Source organism: Ooceraea biroi, chromosome 12 (assembly GCF_003672135.1).
Source record: "Ooceraea biroi isolate clonal line C1 chromosome 12, Obir_v5.4, whole genome shotgun sequence".
In the NCBI taxonomy this organism is placed as follows: Eukaryota; Metazoa; Arthropoda; class Insecta; order Hymenoptera; family Formicidae; genus Ooceraea; species Ooceraea biroi.
The window spans coordinates 6,449,718-6,467,439 of NC_039517.1; the positions used below are offsets into that span (position 1 = coordinate 6,449,718).

Below are 17,722 nucleotides of genomic sequence, written 5' to 3' on the forward strand. Positions count from 1 at the left end.
TTTTTCTTCTTTATCGTTTGGTCTGCAAATCACGCCTCGATGCATCCACACTATTTTTCAATCCTCCACCATATATAGCAGATGCAACTAGGTACATTTTTATGCGGAATCCGGGGAAACTCAACAACTTTTTAGTCGTGTTCTACTGTCCTCAATTTACTTGCGGTTTCTCATCATTCGTTTCTTTCTTCAGCGCTTCCTCGTTTTCTTTCTTCGGCTCGTCACTCCGACTACTTCATGCTTTGTCAATTTTTTCGTGCAGCTTAATGGCAGAGGCTGCGATTTCAGCAACGTGCGCGTGCCACAAAGAGGTCGGCATTTCTAACAAAAGGGGTTGCTCGATGCTCGCCCGCGTGTTTACTCGATTCTCACGTCCACTTAGCAAACTCCGTCTACCCTTCACCTCGAGTTATCGCGGCAAAGAAGAAGCCCGTGAGTCGTTTCTGCGCTGAACAAACTGCGTGAAAAGCGTAACAAAGGCGGGAATAATGGAAGAGAATAATGCCGGCCGGTCGGTAACAAACGGTTGAATACTATCGGGTATCTCACGAGAACGATTTTATTTATGGAGTTCTTTAAAAATGCACTGGTACCGGTAGTTTTTCCGCCGACGTTGGGAAATGATGGACCTCGAGAGATATTTATGAGACCACATTGACTAAACATTTTTCTTGTATGCCGTTCCTTCCGTATTTTAACTCTGCTTTCAAATACATGCGGTCGAGAAACGTTCTGCGCGCTGCACACCTTGACGGTCATCATCTAAAATCGAGAACCGGTAATACCTTCTGTTCTCATAAATTTTCCGGTGCGGACTTTAACTGTGTCTTCGAGTCGCGCAAATGATCGGTAGCTCCGTACGTATTGATTTACACCCCCGACCTACATCCAAAGGTAGCCGAAAACTTCTCCGCGTTTGCACGTACTAGTTCGCAATCAGCTCGGCAGAACTGGCGCGCAAAAGGAAACCCGCTTACGAATTCGCGTTGTTCCCACTTGGCGAGGAAATCATACCCGTGCCCGATAATGGCGAACAAAGCAGTTGCTGCTACTTGAAATTATTAAAACAGTTGTTATCGCACGTTATGATCTCTTCGTATTGATTGGGTCAATTAACTGTTGTTTTCAATTAACCATCCGATGAGTGCCGGCGATCATTTTGTTTTCGTTTTCCATTTTGTATTTGCAATGCTACAAGACAAATGACAAACAAAGATAAAATTGATCTTCTATGAGAACGTAAAACGAGCATCGATATATCAGTGTATCGATGACGAATAATTAAATTCTGAGAGTCACGATGGAAATTGAGCGCATCGATGGTAAATCTACCCCGCACGGCTGCACTTTTCGCATACGTTCCCATGACTGCCCTCGGCACTCAAACGGTTGATTGCGATATTCGACGGAATATAGAACCTCTTTCCACGTTTCTTTCATCTTGAGCATTTTTATTCAGCGACGACACACTTTTTCGCACATTCAGCACATAATTATGTTTGCGTTCGGATGTATGGTTACACTTACAAATTGATCCCGTCATATCCAGCTCCGATGCCGACATGATCCACCCCGGCGATCGTCCGCACGTGATTGATGTGCTCTGCAACATATCAAGAAAATTGCACGTATAATGTAATCGTCGTAATCCGATGCGCTCTGTAATGCGCCGCGATGTACGAACGCGCAGGTCGTTTGCCATGTAACGAGAAAAATTACATTCGCCACCCTAACCGCGGACTATCGCGCCCGGTGAATGCCGACCGAGCTATTTTTCAACTACGACTAATACACGACCGGTATTCTGCTCACGAGCCACAAAGAAAATTACCTGCATTTATACGTTTCATCCGGCTGCATTGTTGCTCGCCGCGTGACAACGCATTTTTATATATTTGATGTAGGATAATGTCGCGCGTTCCTGTACGTGGTGTACGTGCTTGCGTTCCGGTTATCATAATTTTATGTCACAATCGCGCTGATACAATTTTGCGGAACGTGCATTAATTAATCATATCGCGTTTGATAAGGTTGGATAAAGAATTCGTTAATGTTTGCGCGAACTCGTTCTCCCATTTATGCAAAACCACCAGGTGGGACGCCGCAGATCGATTTGCAATTACCGTGATCGTGCCGTGAAAAAGAAATTGGAAGGAGATTCGCGGAAATCTGTTGTTAATCTTCGATTTACATTCAGATGTGCATGGAGAATGTATCTTTCTGTTTATCGGCGGCTTCGCGTAATCGCGTTTGCAAATGCAATTTCCATGACTACGTAAATTTTGGAAATATACAACCCTCCCGCGCGAAGATGGATAAAATCGAATAATAATTTGAGCAGGTACAATGAGATCATGAATGTGCGCATAAACAATGAAAATTTGCATATCCGTCAGGCGGATGTTATTGTTAACTCGGAAATGGCCGCGTGTGCGTGGGTGCAATTTACACCTCGGTGATCTAATGCATCACGGGTGTAATTTACATTCGCGGCGACACAAAACGTGAAAGACAATTCCGTGCTCTCATCAGAATTATAAACAAATTCCGTTTCTCGTTGGATTTATTGCCGGGGAGGAAAAAGGCCGCTCTAACATTTCACAACCGCGGGCCGTGACGTGTCTGAGATTGGTATCCGTCGATGCGTCGATACGAAAGTACTCTAACGAACGCTAAGGCATTTAAGATTCAATGTATCTAACAGATAACGGCATGCCGCTCGTACGAACGTGCGACATGCATAATCGATCGGATAGATGACATAATTCATAGCCGATCAAGCCATAGAGCAACGGCGCGCGCGCGTGTCAGTGAACCGCAATTTTGTTAGAGTAGCACGAGCTGCTGCGAAGCGGAACACATCAGAAACGTCACAAATTTCGATTTTCATGTTGGCGCGGCGTCGATCTCGTGCTCCACCCGGGCTATCTCCATCATGTCGTAAATTATATGTCGACCAGTCCGGCATGACGCGGGCGCTCTTTCGAAATTGATCGTGATTCGCCGAGACACATCGTTACTCGATACGGACAGAAAATCATGTAGGTGTGGCGAATGCAGAGATCCTCGAATAAAATTTCGTCAATCGAGAATCTTGAGTTTTATTGCACAAACAACGTTACAAATTTGTCTTGTATTTATCGAAATTAAAAGAATTACTTAAATCACGATTCCGGTTGAGGACACGAGGAAACAGAGAGTTGTTTGCGATCTTTACAAGTTTCCATTAAAGATGCAGACGACTTTACAGCATGACTGCCATGTGTACGATAAACGGAAGTGGTCACATTTGCATTGCATTCCGTGCATCGTAACAGTTGGCGCCATTAGCAGGTTGCTACCGAGATCTTTCGATTTGCATGTACGACGTAAACAAACGCGGTTAACATTTGTTTGGTAGAATAACGTGCAAATATCGTCCGGAATACGAGAGTACGAGAGAACACGGAATACGAGGCATTTGATGCCTTGCGCGTGCGAAACACATATAAAACGTAATCACGTTTAAAATAACAAAAGTGCATTGTTATCTGCAGAAAGATTGATACTATCACATACAACTAAATTATTAGTTTATCTCCAATTAAATACTATTTTGTAGTTTGCCAATCGATTGAAACTTGGACATAGAACAGAAAACAGAGAATAGAGAGAGAGAGGGAGAGAGAAAACAGATGGGTGTGATGATTATATGAACACGTTGGCGAGGCTTCTTGAATTTCATTTGCCAATGCTGAAACACAAGTGCGAATACAGCGAATACAATTACCGGACACAAAGAATTAAATAACACATCGGCTGCGGATCGAAAGTAACTTCCGTAGATATCGTGCTTTCGCGCGCGGCGTTCCAGCGTGCGGCTCAAATCGAGAAAATTGCATTTACACGGTAAACAAAGAACAGTTACTCAACAAACGTAATGCAGGGAATTGCGGGCTGCGATGGAGCGGCCGTGCTGGTTATTATTAACCGGCGGTGATTGTTGCAACGCGCGATGGCAGTAGCAATGGTCACCATGGGATCAGCCACGCTCCGCGGGAAGAGCAACGGCAATGGGGATAGGGCGAAGGGAGAATTCGCGCGAATCAATCATAAGCGTGTACCGGCGTATAATACTGGCCGAATGACCACGCTGGGCAAACGCTGCAATCCTGAAATTATTACCGCCCACCCGGTGCATAACGCACTTCCCGCGTTCGCATAATTTTCTTGCCCGCTCTCCGCCGTGGTGGACATAATTTTCTCCGCGGCCGTGGTAGCCGATGTAAAGCAATTAGAGATGCGGCGTGCGGAAGGAAACAATTATTCAGGCACCCGGCCATGCCCGATTACGCCTCGTCCGATGCGCGGCCATCCGGCGTGCGGTACTAGCAATTATCCGTTGTTCCTTCTTTTGTTGCACAATCGAGACATTGTGGGAGGCGTTGCATGATGCAATCTGAACGACCTCTTAATCCGCGTCTCGAGGTTCGTTATCGCACATGGGAGACACGTTATACTTTTCGCGGTGGTCACATATGCGGGATATGACGTTTCTCACACGTTTGCTCATTCTCGTGGAAAATACCGGAGAAACTACGAGACGTGGATTATCGCGATCCTAGGAAAACTACAAATTTCCCGGGCGCTCCGGACCGGTTTGCCAGATCCCGGAGATTAACGCGAAAGAAAAATGAACGAAACTAAAGAATTTATTGTGCAGCATTTATTATGTTCGTGGATTAAGAATTACTGGAGTTTTGTCGTCTTCTGCTGGTCTTCTCTCGCGGTCGGAATTCCACGGGGAACGGAATAAACGGAATCCACGATCAGCTCTTCGTAGATCAGAATTCGCATTTGCGCCTCTGCAAAAAGCGACGCGGCTTGGTACTACGAGTAGAATTGGCTGCATCTACGGAGAACGTCAGAGCCGTTTCGCTTTTTTGTCACGTGTGCCTGCAAAACGCTCGGTTTTCGCAGGATGCACTCGGAACCGCGCAACGTGTGAACTTTGGATTACGCTTTACGCGTGGACTTTGGTTTTGCGACACATTCTTCACGCTGCGAAAAAGCACGGAGATAACTTTGTTGAACGTCGCGTACTTTGAGCGTACGAAAAAGTTGTATCGCTAACAGCACAGCAAGAGAATTTTATTCTTTCTTTCTTTTTGCGGCAAGACGGTTGATTATTGAATATATTAAATTGGCAATTTGGAATGAGGAATTTATCGCATTTAGTGCTAATTTAATCGCGGAGCTCGTCTGAGTTGCGAGCTTGTTTAAAATTCCATTCTCGCGTATGCCTAATTGTATCCGATATATATACACAGCCGTTTACATTACTGGTGCGGTCTCAAATGTTAATACCTTCGAAACTTTGCGCCGCACTATAATAATGCAAATAAGACGGCAAGCCGCAGGAATTGGCATCCAACGGGAATGCTCCTCTAGTTGCTTCACTAGCAAAACGCTTCGGATGTTCGTTTTGCAGCGTCTACGTTGAAAGCCGTGGCTTACTCACGGAAAACACCTCGGTCGTGAAAAGAGACTGCGGAAAATGGATGCGATTTCCGTATCTTTCTTAATCAGTTTTCATCCAGAGACGTAAACGGAGACGATAATGATTACCGTGCTTAAAATCAAGAGACAGAAGTGACAAATTTGCTTGCTCATATAACAAGAGATGTCTCATTTTATTTAACGACGTTTTTGTTTCATTTCGGACGGAACATATACAGGGTGTCCCGGGTTTTAACCGACAAACTGCGGGAGCATATTCTACTAGTGGAAATAAGAAAAAATTCTTATATCGAGTTTGCTTAGAAATGCTTTATTACAAAGTTATAAACCAATATTGAAAAGAAATATGAGATAAGTAACAACGGATTTTTTCACAAAAATAAAAATTATCTACGCAATGATTTAGTGACGCATTTCAAAATGTTGTCCTTGCACATCGATACAAGCTAGACATCGACGTAGTACAGAATTTGTTACGGTACGACATTCCTGAAAATTTTGTTGCATCTCAGTAACTGAATTAGTAATTCGTTGCTTTAAATCTTCAAGCGAGATTACTTCTGTACTGTAAACTTTATTTTTTAAAGTTCCCCATAAATAAAAATCAAGAGGCGTTAAATCGGGCGATCTTGGAGGCCAGAAAACCGGTCCTCCTCGATCAATCCACCTATGAGCATAATGTTCATCTAACCAGTTTCTAACTTGTCTAGCATAGTGCGATGGACAACCGTCTAACTGTATCCAGCTGTTTTGGCGAAGATTTAAGATTCTTTCCGAGCGTCGTCGGTGCTTAGAGCTGAACGAACATCATCATATTCATTCATAGGTCGAAATGAACCCAAATTACGTAATTGCAAATGGGCACATAACATAAACATCTTCGACCTTCCAAATTCTACACTATGTTCCGTTGTTACTTATCTCATATTTCTTTTCAATATTGGTTTATAACTTTGTAATAAAGCATTTCTAAGCAAACTCGATATAAGAATTTTTTTCTTATTTCCACTAGTAGAATATGCTCCCGCAGTTTGTCGGTTAAAACCCGGGACACCCTGTAGAAACAAGAACGGAAACACGGGAAAAATAGCGGATTTTATCGGATATCGGATCACGTTACATGTATTGTATTATTTAAAAAATCCCAGAATAATGGAATTGTTTATTTTGAGAAACAACCATTAAGCTTAAAACAAGTATGATACAGCTAGTTGGATTCTAGAAAATTATTAACACATTGTGCGGCATTGTGTAAACAACAGCCCAATGAAATAATACGTGTTCTTGCGAACGTGCGGGATCTGATATTGCGGCTCTACGATCACTCTACGAACTGTTAATAATTGAATCGAACAACCTGTATCGCATCGATTGCTCACCTGCTACATCCTCGAGCGTTGATTTTTCGTCACAGCTGATAAAATGGGGATAGAACGATACCATAACTATACCACCGGTCTGCGCCTGTAAACAAAATATTCGTGTTACGTTTAACGCGAACGCTCTCACTGAATTAGACAAGAATGATTTATTACTTAATGATTTATTCGTATTTTAAACATTTATTCTTTCCGTTTCGTTACTTACCAAAAATCGCAACGCGTGGTCAGGCACATTTCGCGAGGAATTGCAAAGAGCGTGAGCGCTGCTGTGACTGAAAATCACTGGCGCCCTCGACGTTTTCATGGCGGTCAGCATCGTGGGCACCGAGACGTGAGAGAGATCCACCATCATCCCAAGTCGATTCATTTCGAGCACGACACTCTGAAAACTCCCATGATGCGATGTTAAATATTAGTTCCGATATTCACGACCTGCAGCTTTTCGCGATAATGGCATCGAGACACCGCAGATTAAAATGCTTGGAAGGATTTTGGACTTTGTGATTGCCGAGAGGCGGCATGCCTTTCGGTGCATCTCTTGAATATTCTTGTGAGAAACTGACACTAATCCTGATTAAAACGGCCGAATACCGATCCACGGGATCACCTCGATGACGATTTAATGACGCAAATCTTTAGAAAGGTTTTTATTTTTGGGATTTTGTCGTCCTGGCGAATTTTGGATGGACTGTTCGAGTATTTTCTTTTTTCTCGTTTATTTCGTGACTTTCTTAAGATTAAACTCGAGCCGGAAGAGGGTTAGTTACGTACCTCTCTGGGTTGCTTCTCGAATTAAATTTCGCGTTAGTAGTGGAACGAGTTTATAGTACGTGCACGTTAGGTCAGTGACACTTATTGCGCGGGCTGGATTGAACTTCAGAACGAATTCTTTCTGGGGTTGCAACCTCGAGGAGAATGCCAATGCAAGGGATAGTGGTCCATAGAATAAATCGAAACGTCGGATTTTCTAGTATTGCATCCGCTAATCAATATGATAAGAACAGTATCTAGATTTATGCAGACGTATTGTGTAAGTTGCCGAGCAATATTTTTAGAATTTTTTTAATATGACAAATTTATTCACATAAAACAAAAATCTAGAAATTTTCTAGTTTAATTTACAATTTAATATATAATAAAAATGAAAGTAACATTCGAATTATGTGTTTTATAATTACAATATTATAAATTATACTTGCAACAAGGAATATATAAATATATTGTGTAAATAAACGAAATTATAGAGAGAAACCATTGATATTTTCGGCACATGCTTATATCTACATTTTTATGAAACCACTGACAAGAATTGAAACGTGCTGAACTCTTTTCACGGAAAAGTCATCCTTGTTAGGAGCCAAGTTGTCGCACGAATACCAATTTCTTTGCTACGCAGAGAACGTTATCTCCGTTAAACGAGAATGCTTTGTTAAACTGGCAACGTGATAAACTGAACGTCTTTGGATTCCTTCTCAGCTTTCTTATTTCTCACGGCTTCGCCATAGTTACACCTCTGCGTTTTTTTCTCTCTCTGCAAGTCGTGATTCTTAGCGTGACTTCCGTCCTGTTTTCATTGTGGATGCTTCAGGCACCAGGAAAACTGCACGAAACGGATTTTCGAAGCCTTGAAATATTCTCTATTTATCTGTCAACACTTCGAAAATCCGTTCCATGTGAAAAACGTGTCACGAGTTTTGACTATTGAACATTTATAAAGCAGATTTGTATACTGCTTTATTGGTTTAACCATGACGATTTCTTCGAAGATGTACTTATCATACGTTTGACGTAACCGGAATCTGTCTTCAACAAGACTGGAGCAAATTCTCAGAATCTGAGGAAGTTCGCGAAAAATCTCGTTGCATAGCATCGCGGAAAGAGAAAAGGGTAGTTGGATTGGATACGTGCGAGTGACATGCGATTTGCGATAGAATGATTTTGTTGGTCGGAGAAGCCTTGATGAAAAGAGAGGAAAGGAGATGAGGACGAAGATGCGTAAGCCTGGCTCAAGCGATTCTTTTCCATTATTCAAGCAATTTATTTCCTGAAGAGGTATTCCGTGTATTCGTGACGTATCCAGACTTTTCACCTTGCCGTTATTCAGGAACGTTATTTTAATGAAATTTACGGTAAAGTTTGTCAACGAGATCAAACGAAACAATCGCGATCGATCCATTGTGTGTGTGTGTGTAATTCCTCTCGTTCTTTCGTATTAGCATTTTAACCAATGATGTTGTTTTATTATTTTTATTATATTTTTCAAAACGTATATTGTATATCTGCATTTACAATTTTATATACTAGTACAACACCGGCGCGCGCTATGCAAAATTGTTTTCTTTTTCCGATTAGTTCTGTACTATTTATATTGTTATTTGGCATATTGCCTAGAGTTCTCGATGATTTAAAATTCGTTAAATCAATAAATGAAAAAGTTCTAGCCATTAACATTTTTTTCTTTTTCCGATTAGTTCTGGGATATTTATATTGTTATTTAGAATATTGCGAAGAGTTCTCGACGATTGAAAATCCTTTAGACCAATAACTGAAAAAGTTCTAGCCCAAAAATTTTTTCTTTCTCCGATTAGTTCTGGGATATTTATATTGGTATTTGGCATGTTGCGAAGAGTTCTCGACGATTGAAACTCCTTTAGACCAATAACTGAAAAAGTTCTAGTCAAAAAATTGTTTTCTTTTTCCGATTAGTTCTGGTATATTTATATTGTTATTTGGCATATTGCCTAGAGTTCTCGATGATTTAAAATTCGTTAAATCAATAAGAGTGGATATATAATTATAAAGTTTATGTATAACTAAATTATCTGGAAATAAAATTACGAATTGTAAATGGGATACATGTATACATAAATATTTGATTGATGAATATTAGCAGGGACTTTCTCTCTCTCTCTTGTAGGAGATATTATTGCCTAAAGCTATGAGCTTACTTCCCCAAAAGCACATTCATAGTAAATTTATTTCTTTTGAAGGCCCGACGATACATATATTTTTTCTGGTTATTGGAAGAATTCACCCTCGAGAATCTCCGGGGTGTGTTAAGGTGGTAGTGACGGTGGAAGCTGGTACGACCTATCGGTCGACAGGATGACGAATAAGCTTCATTTTCCCATGAGTCCTTTTGAAAGGTATCCACTCGTATCATAGATACGTTCTTCCATTCATTGCTCCCTCAGGTATTCTTCGAAGCGAAAACCGAAGAAGCAGTCGGGATGCTTATTCATTCCTTTTCGACCTCAGTGTCTAATCTTTTCCTTGACCTCAACTTTCGACCCTGAGATCAAACTAATTTCTCACGATCGGAATTTCATACAGTTTTGTCACTAGTTATTCAAGGCAAATCAAAATAAATTTTCTCCAACTTGTAATTGCATTCAATCGACAGAGAGTATTCCATGGATTTTTTCTGGATTACTTCAATTTTAACTTTATTCAGATTTTTTCTCCATAAATTCAAAATTATGAATTCCACACGAGAATAAGAGATATCTACTCAGTGTAGATATAATATTACAATATTTCTTTGATAGAATTTTTGCATTATTATATAAATACATTTCTCTGGAATTAATAAAAATGATCATTTTTATTTTTTTTCCAACGAAATGAAATAATTATAAAAATTACTTTCTCAAATCAGTTCGAAAATTTTATAGAATATTACACTTGGAAATGAAAATCACGGAATGTACATCTTCAGTTGAGATTTTTATATTAATTTTTTTACCGCGTATGTTAAAATTTTTAATATCTATATTAATATCAAATTATATTAATATCACGAAAATTTTTGTTACCAGAGAAAAGTAGCACGAAAAGTACATCGTATTCACTTTACTGTCAGTCATTCTGAGTAGCATACACCCACCGAGTCCGCAGTATCCAAAATTGGACTCTCTGAAATTACTGGTTTCAACCTCTGCAGCCCTGACGTCGCTCTCCGGGATGCATTTTCCACTCGAAGGATCTGCTCGATCGAAACGGACTAGCCAAATCTCCGACGAGATAGATTCTATTCCGACCCCTCTCGCAGAGACAAAGGATCAGCGGGCGGCATCTCGCTTTGGTTGCATAGGAAATTGCGCGGTTCGAAATGTCAAAAGTTTTTGCAGCGGTGATCCGAGCGGGTCGGGAACGGATCAGACGGGAAACGCGCGCGAGCCTCTGTCCGCCTTTTGTTCGCCACGTACGAGAACGTATATGCTCTCGCTTTGATTGATTCAAGTTGGTGACGACTGGCCAGCGGATGGCTGGAGGATGGTCATTCTGTTCTTTCTCGGGGTAAAACTTACCCGCTGTGCGACACCCGCGCTTCTGCCGTCGTCATCCGCGACCGCCGTTATCGTCCAACTTCTAGTTTGCGAAACTGTCGGCGCCCCACCGACTATTTAGATGCGAACTCCCAGAACAAGCTCGCAGCTGGCCTCAAAAGGGTGACCGGTCAACCCATAACGCTCTCGGAAACTTATCGGCCAGCTGTACTACCATATTGCGCGACTTTGCGAACATCTACGTCGCTCTTCTGGCGAGCGACTCTGTTGTATGCTGCGGCGGATTAATTCGGAAACTGTCGCGAAAACTGTCACCCAAGTCACCACCGCAGCTTTCTTTTTCTCCGCAGGACTCTATCCGCGGAAATCCGATCCGTATAAATCGACATGCACGTTTTCTGTATTGCAGTCGAGTATTTAGTTTTCGTTTCAGAGAGTTGACTCATATTACCGTCGCGTTTGTACTTAATTTATTCGCATAGATATACAGACATATAATGTTACATGCAATTATAAAATGTCGAAAAATAAGTGACGATATTACTGTCGAGCGAGACCGAATTACGAATTGCCGCTGACTGCAAATTATTCCATTTCTGATTTGCAAGAGGCAGCGCGCTGTTTCCGGGATTTCCGATAATATTTCAATGCAGCAGGGCGGGTAATATGACGGGGGTAAATCAGGGAGGAGGACCGAGTTCGTGTTACCGTTATGTCAAAACGGATGAAGTTTTATCTGCATTCCGAGCGACTCTCAGTTTGAAAATGAAAATCGATCTTGGTTGCAGCCCCGTCTCTGCCCCCTCTGAAGTTCGTCGATAGGTAAGAACTGAAGTCGCGCGGCACACGATAAGGGACAAGAGAGAGTAAAAAGCGGGGAAGTTAATAAAGGGACGGTGTTCGAAAGTTTAGTGGCGTCTACGAGATAGTCCGCGGATCCTGGGAATTAAGATCGAGTGGACCGAGAGTGGAACGATAATGCAGTTTTAAAGAGTCGCGCTATATACGTAGAGTCTCGCGAACGGTAAATGTGCAGCGGGGGATGGCGGGGTGGTACGATGGGGCGCGAACTTTATGAAATTAAGGGAATGGGTGCTGTGCGCAATATTGATAACGTCGCCAAGTCGAGTAAGTAGTTAATACCCCTCGTCTGCAACGGGGCTCACGACGCGAGACAAGTATCTCGACGCGGCGCGATTAATGCTCTTACGTCGAAGACGCTGAGAAATGGTGCCGCGAAAGAAATACTATCGGCTGTTCCTCACACGTACAGTGCATTTCTTCCGACTCTTTTTTTTCCGCGAAATATTAATCCATTTTCCTCCGAAAGTCCGGAATAGAATGTGCCATAATAAATCATGCTTCTGATCACCATGATCACTAGCTCCCCTTGCCCCCCCCCTCTCTCTCTCTCTTTTGTTGCAACTTTTATTACAGTCCCATTCGATTTCATCGAACCGAGGGCGGAAGGAGATTAATCATGGAGTAAGTGAAGCGCTTCGGCAGTAACGTACGTCAAAGTGAGATCTGCGTAATTTGCGGTTGGTAGTATTGGGTCATTAAGTATGAAACTTTACAAATGTAAAAGCGCCATCTTTAACATTTGTTACCTCAAATTTGGCGCCAGACGTCAGTATCAGGTTAGGTTAGTGTGATAGATGTATGTTCGCTCTTCAAATGTCATATTTGTTTGTTCAAATATCTTCATTAGTTTTATTGGTGGATTCTTTTTTATAGAACCATGGAAAAGTCCAAAATTCGTGTGATTTATGAATGAGTTCCGCCGTGGAACCACAGTGTCGGAGACAGCTCGTAATATCAACGCTGTATTTGGTGAAGGTTCAACTACTAAAGCAACGGTGGGCAATTGGTTCAAAAACTTCAGAGATGGAGATTTCAGCCTCGCTAATGAGCCACGTGGAAGACCAAAGACGAAGGTGGATAATGATCACTCGAGAGCCGTAGTAGAGTCCGATCCATCTCAAAGTACACGTGAATTGGCATCGATATTCAATGTTTCTATACCCACCATATTGTTCATTTAGCTGCAATTGGTAAGATAAAGAAGTTGGACAAATGGGTCCCGCACGAATCGACCGATGCGCAGCAGGCGCAACGTCTAGAGGCTTCCCTTTCTTTGCTTTCCCGTCACAAAAATGAATCTTTTTTTAATCGAATTGTGACCTGCGATGAAAAGTGGATACTCTACGACAATCGTAAACGCTCACATCAGTGGTTGAACGCTGATGAACCACCGAGACATCACGCGAAACCCAACATTACACAGAAGAAGCTTATGGTGACTGTTTGGTGGTCCAGGTCAGGTGTTATCTACTACAACTTTATGAAACCTGGTACATCGATAACGGCTGAAGTATATTGCAAGCAACTGGACGAAATGATGCAACAACTTGCTATTAAACAACCGAAATTGGTCAATCGGTCAATGCCAATCCTGTTGCATGATAATGCTCGACCGCACACTGCACGACTGACCGTGGCAAAACTACAGGAGTTGGAATTGGAAACTCTCCGTCATCCACCATATTCACCAGATCTATCACCTACCGACTATCACTTCTTCCGGAATTTGGACAACTTGTTGGTGGGACAATTCTTCAATTCTCAACAGGCAGTCGAAACAGCCTTCCGCGACTTCATCGATTCCCGTACTCCTGGCTTCTATAGTAGAGGCATAGATCAACTACCACTAAAATGGCAGAAGTGTGTAGATAACATGGGCGCATACTTCGATTGAAAATAAATCATGTCCATGTGCAAAAAAATGCAAAAGTTTATGTTCTATTTGTAAAGTTTCATACTTAATGACCCAATATATCATTTAACTGTGTTAACGTTATCATTTAGCGAGGGAGGTTTCCATGGACCTTTAAGGGTGCTCGGATGAAAGGCGAGCGATACGCAAAAAAAGTTACTCGCCCTTTGGCGAAACCTGTGATCTCTGCCGCGCCTGCTTCCTTTTCCGTGATTTTAGCCGGTGCTTTCGGCGGTAAGGGCTTTGCCGAAGCAATTAAGCAAGAGCGTCGGGGTGTGACTGAGTGTGCTTTTAGCGCGGAGTAGAAGCGATCCGTAGATATCGGCCACTTTTGGCGTGCGCATGCACGCGAGATGCGAATCGGATTCGACGGATCGCTTCTCGAAGCGTGTGAGTGCACGTGTCGAGTGCACGTGTGAGTGCACTGCGGGATCCAGACACGTCCCGTCGATACAAGGGGTCACGTAGAAGCTTGGAAAACGTAGCTTCGGGATATAACGGAGGAAAGAGGTGCCTCTTTCGCGATACCTAGCCCAGACCGGGGCGAAGCTATCTTCCGCTCTCGCGTACGTGGCAGATCATGGAGGCACGATAGTCGCCCTCTATTTTCTTTCGATACCGCTGTTGTGGATAGCCTATTAAATCGTTTCACCTCTGATACCATAGAGATCATCCAGAAGATCGAGATGGCCGAAAGCAACGTGAATGTCGATCTCGAGGAAGCCGCGGTGTTCAATTTATTCGATTATAAAAAAAGTAATAGCATAAATATGTAAATTTGTGAAAACAAGTCGGGAGATGGAAATTCGCTTCCCGAAAAAGATCAACTTTTTTTCGAATCCCATCACGATCTTCGATATTTTTTACACATACTTGAATTTCTCGCCGCTTACAGTTGCAAGCTATTATTATTCTTTCGAAGCGCATCGATATTCGAAGCGGGAACGTGTGAAGGAATTCGCGCGCGAACTATTCTAGAAGAGGTCGCGAGGATGCGGCGGGATGATGTTAATCGAATTCCAGAAAATAATTAAATAAATTCCTGCAAATGAAGTATTGTCTTCGCGGTACTCGCTGCACTCGTTTAGGAGATCCATTTTACGCGGCGTTGAATCCGCGCGCTCCGCCGCGGAGCGACCGTAGAGACGAGTTTTCCTCGGAGATATCATTCTAGGTAACGATTACAGAGCGAAACAGGATTTTGCAGATGTACTATTAAACGATGGAAGATACTCGTGTATATTCCCGACGTCGCAGTTACGTTTCACTTGTGTATAAAGCGCGCTGCTGTTCTCCTTTCTTTTCTTCAGCGCTTCTGCACTTGTTTACGTATTTCGTTACATTATTACAGTGTAAGTTGTAGTAGTCGTGCACGCGCGCGCACACGTTTTCCTTTTACGAAAGTTTTCCCACTAGAACGATCACCCAGTCCTGGTCGAGGGGAATGGACTGGAAGGGAGCGAGGATGAAATGGTCCAGGTATCGGATCCTGGTGCTTTTCTCGTAAAAGGCAGCTTCCGTACACACCGCTGCTTCATTGCTTACTAGGCGAGCTGCGCTTTCGCGAGAGATGTTTCTCTTAATATATTTCACGCATTTATACAAGAGGAACAAATGTATAGAGCAGCTTTTATGCGCAAACGTTACATTACGTATCGGTAGAAATATAAAAATATTTTTAAATTTACTAGACTAGAAACAGATCGCTATCTGATGAAAGAAATTTCATCGTGATATAACTGACGCGTTGCAGGAAATATACAGGAGAGTAAAGAAGCAATAATAATTGGTAGAAAGATTGCTCTAAAACGTAATAAAGGCTTGTAATAAAGTCTCTTGTCCGCGATACAGTTGAATAACGATTCAACAGTAATGTCGAAAGATGCTTAACATCAAAGAGATCAGAAATATCAGAAACGATAAAAGGTACGCTCGCTTATGGCACGGAAGTAAGAGGATCTGACGGCTTTCTTTTTTAAACTTTACTTCCAAAGTATCGCCAGGAATTTTCCGCGGGTGCTTGAAGACCTGTTTATTGCTCGGGTGTAGGTGAGAAATGATGCGGATATCGGCCCGTAGCATAAAAGAAAAGCGAGGGATCATATATAAAACCCCCGGTGAGCAAGCGGGGCTCGCAATATGGGCTCGCAATATGGGCGGAAACGGGGTGGAAAAGGAGTACACTCTTTCCGCATTGTTACACGGGGGGCATCGAGATACGCACGTCAAAACGTATTACGCGAATGTCATGTGCAAGAGTACACACTGAAATTTATTCACCACGTGTCGCACGCCTCCGAATGGATATATAAAATCACCCGTCAAACCTGCGAACAGACCTGTTCGATTTCACTGAACTCAGAAGCTCATCTATATTCGCGTTGTCGTATTTTTTTTCAATGATATTAATTATAATCGCATAAATGCAACGCTGATTTGCAAGTGGAATTACGAGGCGTTTTCTCTTGCTTCTTTGTCTCATTTAGCGAAATAATGCCTACGTGAAAAATTATTAGATATTTTATTCGCAAGTAAAAATTTTGACAGGTCAGAGGTTGAAAGTACATGTCCGATGGATTTGAACAATTTGAATAAGGGCGATTAGTTGTTCGCGAATAGTCGTTAACAGTCTTGTTTATTTTTCGCCTGAAGGAAGTTTTCTGAAACGTTGCTGTGGCTGTATCTTTTCTGCTTTGTATTGTTACGTGATGACTGTTATTCTTGCCATAAAGCTACATCTGAATTATTCCAGTAGATTTCCAAATGGAAACTCCCTGGAAAACATTCTACTTCATCCATTCATCTTGATCGCGAGCTTTTTTACGGTCGAGTGAATCCTCCGTGCTTTCTGTAATCCGTGACTCGAAGCGGGAAACGCCCGATTCCTTTTTCGCTGCAGGCGAGTCGAATGTAGACTTATTTACTCGAAATCGTGTCGATACGTAGATAAGACGGACACGACATAAATGGGTCGCAAAAGAGAGAGGGAAAGAGAGAGAGAGAGAAGAAAGCAGGGCAGAAGAGAAGCGTGTACGAGGGAGGAAAGACCGACAAAATCTGTCGTAAAGTCTCACAGATAATGTGCATCACCTCTCACGGTTTTAGTAGCGTGTCGGTTGGTTCACGGTACGTGAAGATTTATAATGTCTCGGCTCTCTTGGTTCAACGGAGGCACAGTTAGCCAGCTTGCAGCTAGGTCGATCCCTTTTTCATCGTTAAGAAGCGGAAAGCACCATGAAAGAAACTGAAAAAGGTCGACGAATTCTCAAGCGCTTGAATATTCGAGGAGCCATTCCGTTTTGAATATTCGCGAGCGTTTCATACATGGAATATATCATTTTATGCATAACTTGCCTTATTTTTCCTCGTTATTTATTAGCGACGTGTTTTTAGCTTAATTTAGAATTCACATCTTCTTATGAAGGTATTAAAATATCTATAATTTTTCAATAAAAATTCGAAATACATCCCTCTAAGATGAGTTTGAGAAATAATTAGACAACGCTGGAAAGTCGCGGAATATGGAAAATCAAAACGCATCCGTCATATTATCGCGCAGAAATCAGGATCGATACTTTTACTTAATTTAGGGAGAGATGAGCGGCGAGATGTCCAGTTCCCACGGAGGAAACATCATTTACACCGTCGAACACGACGGCGGCAGTTTCATCGACAAATTCAGTAGATTAAATCGCGTCAGTTCGATTGTTCCGAACGGACACATCGACTCGACACTGTCCCAGATGACGGAATATCGGGACAGTTAAGCCAACCAA

At 42.3% G+C, this 17,722-nt stretch overlaps 1 protein-coding gene across 3 annotated transcripts in view; it reads right to left on the reverse strand.

Moving 5' to 3' along the window:
* Nucleotides 1-17,722, reverse strand: part of LOC105280544 (dipeptidase 1) — a 63,103-nt gene continuing 45,381 nt past the window's right edge. For 2 of the 3 annotated variants that reach the window (XM_026974459.1, XM_026974458.1), the window contains exons 7-9: nt 7,087-7,263; nt 6,879-6,963; nt 1,440-1,603 (exon numbers count right to left, since the gene is read on the reverse strand). In XM_026974459.1, coding sequence (XP_026830260.1) covers nt 1,524-1,603; nt 6,879-6,963; nt 7,087-7,263 — 342 coding nt within the window. In that variant the 3' untranslated portion in view covers nt 1,440-1,523. Of the gene's footprint in view, nt 763-1,439; nt 1,604-6,878; nt 6,964-7,086; nt 7,264-17,722 lie in introns of those variants that run through there. The other variant, XM_026974457.1, reaches the window with a different exon arrangement.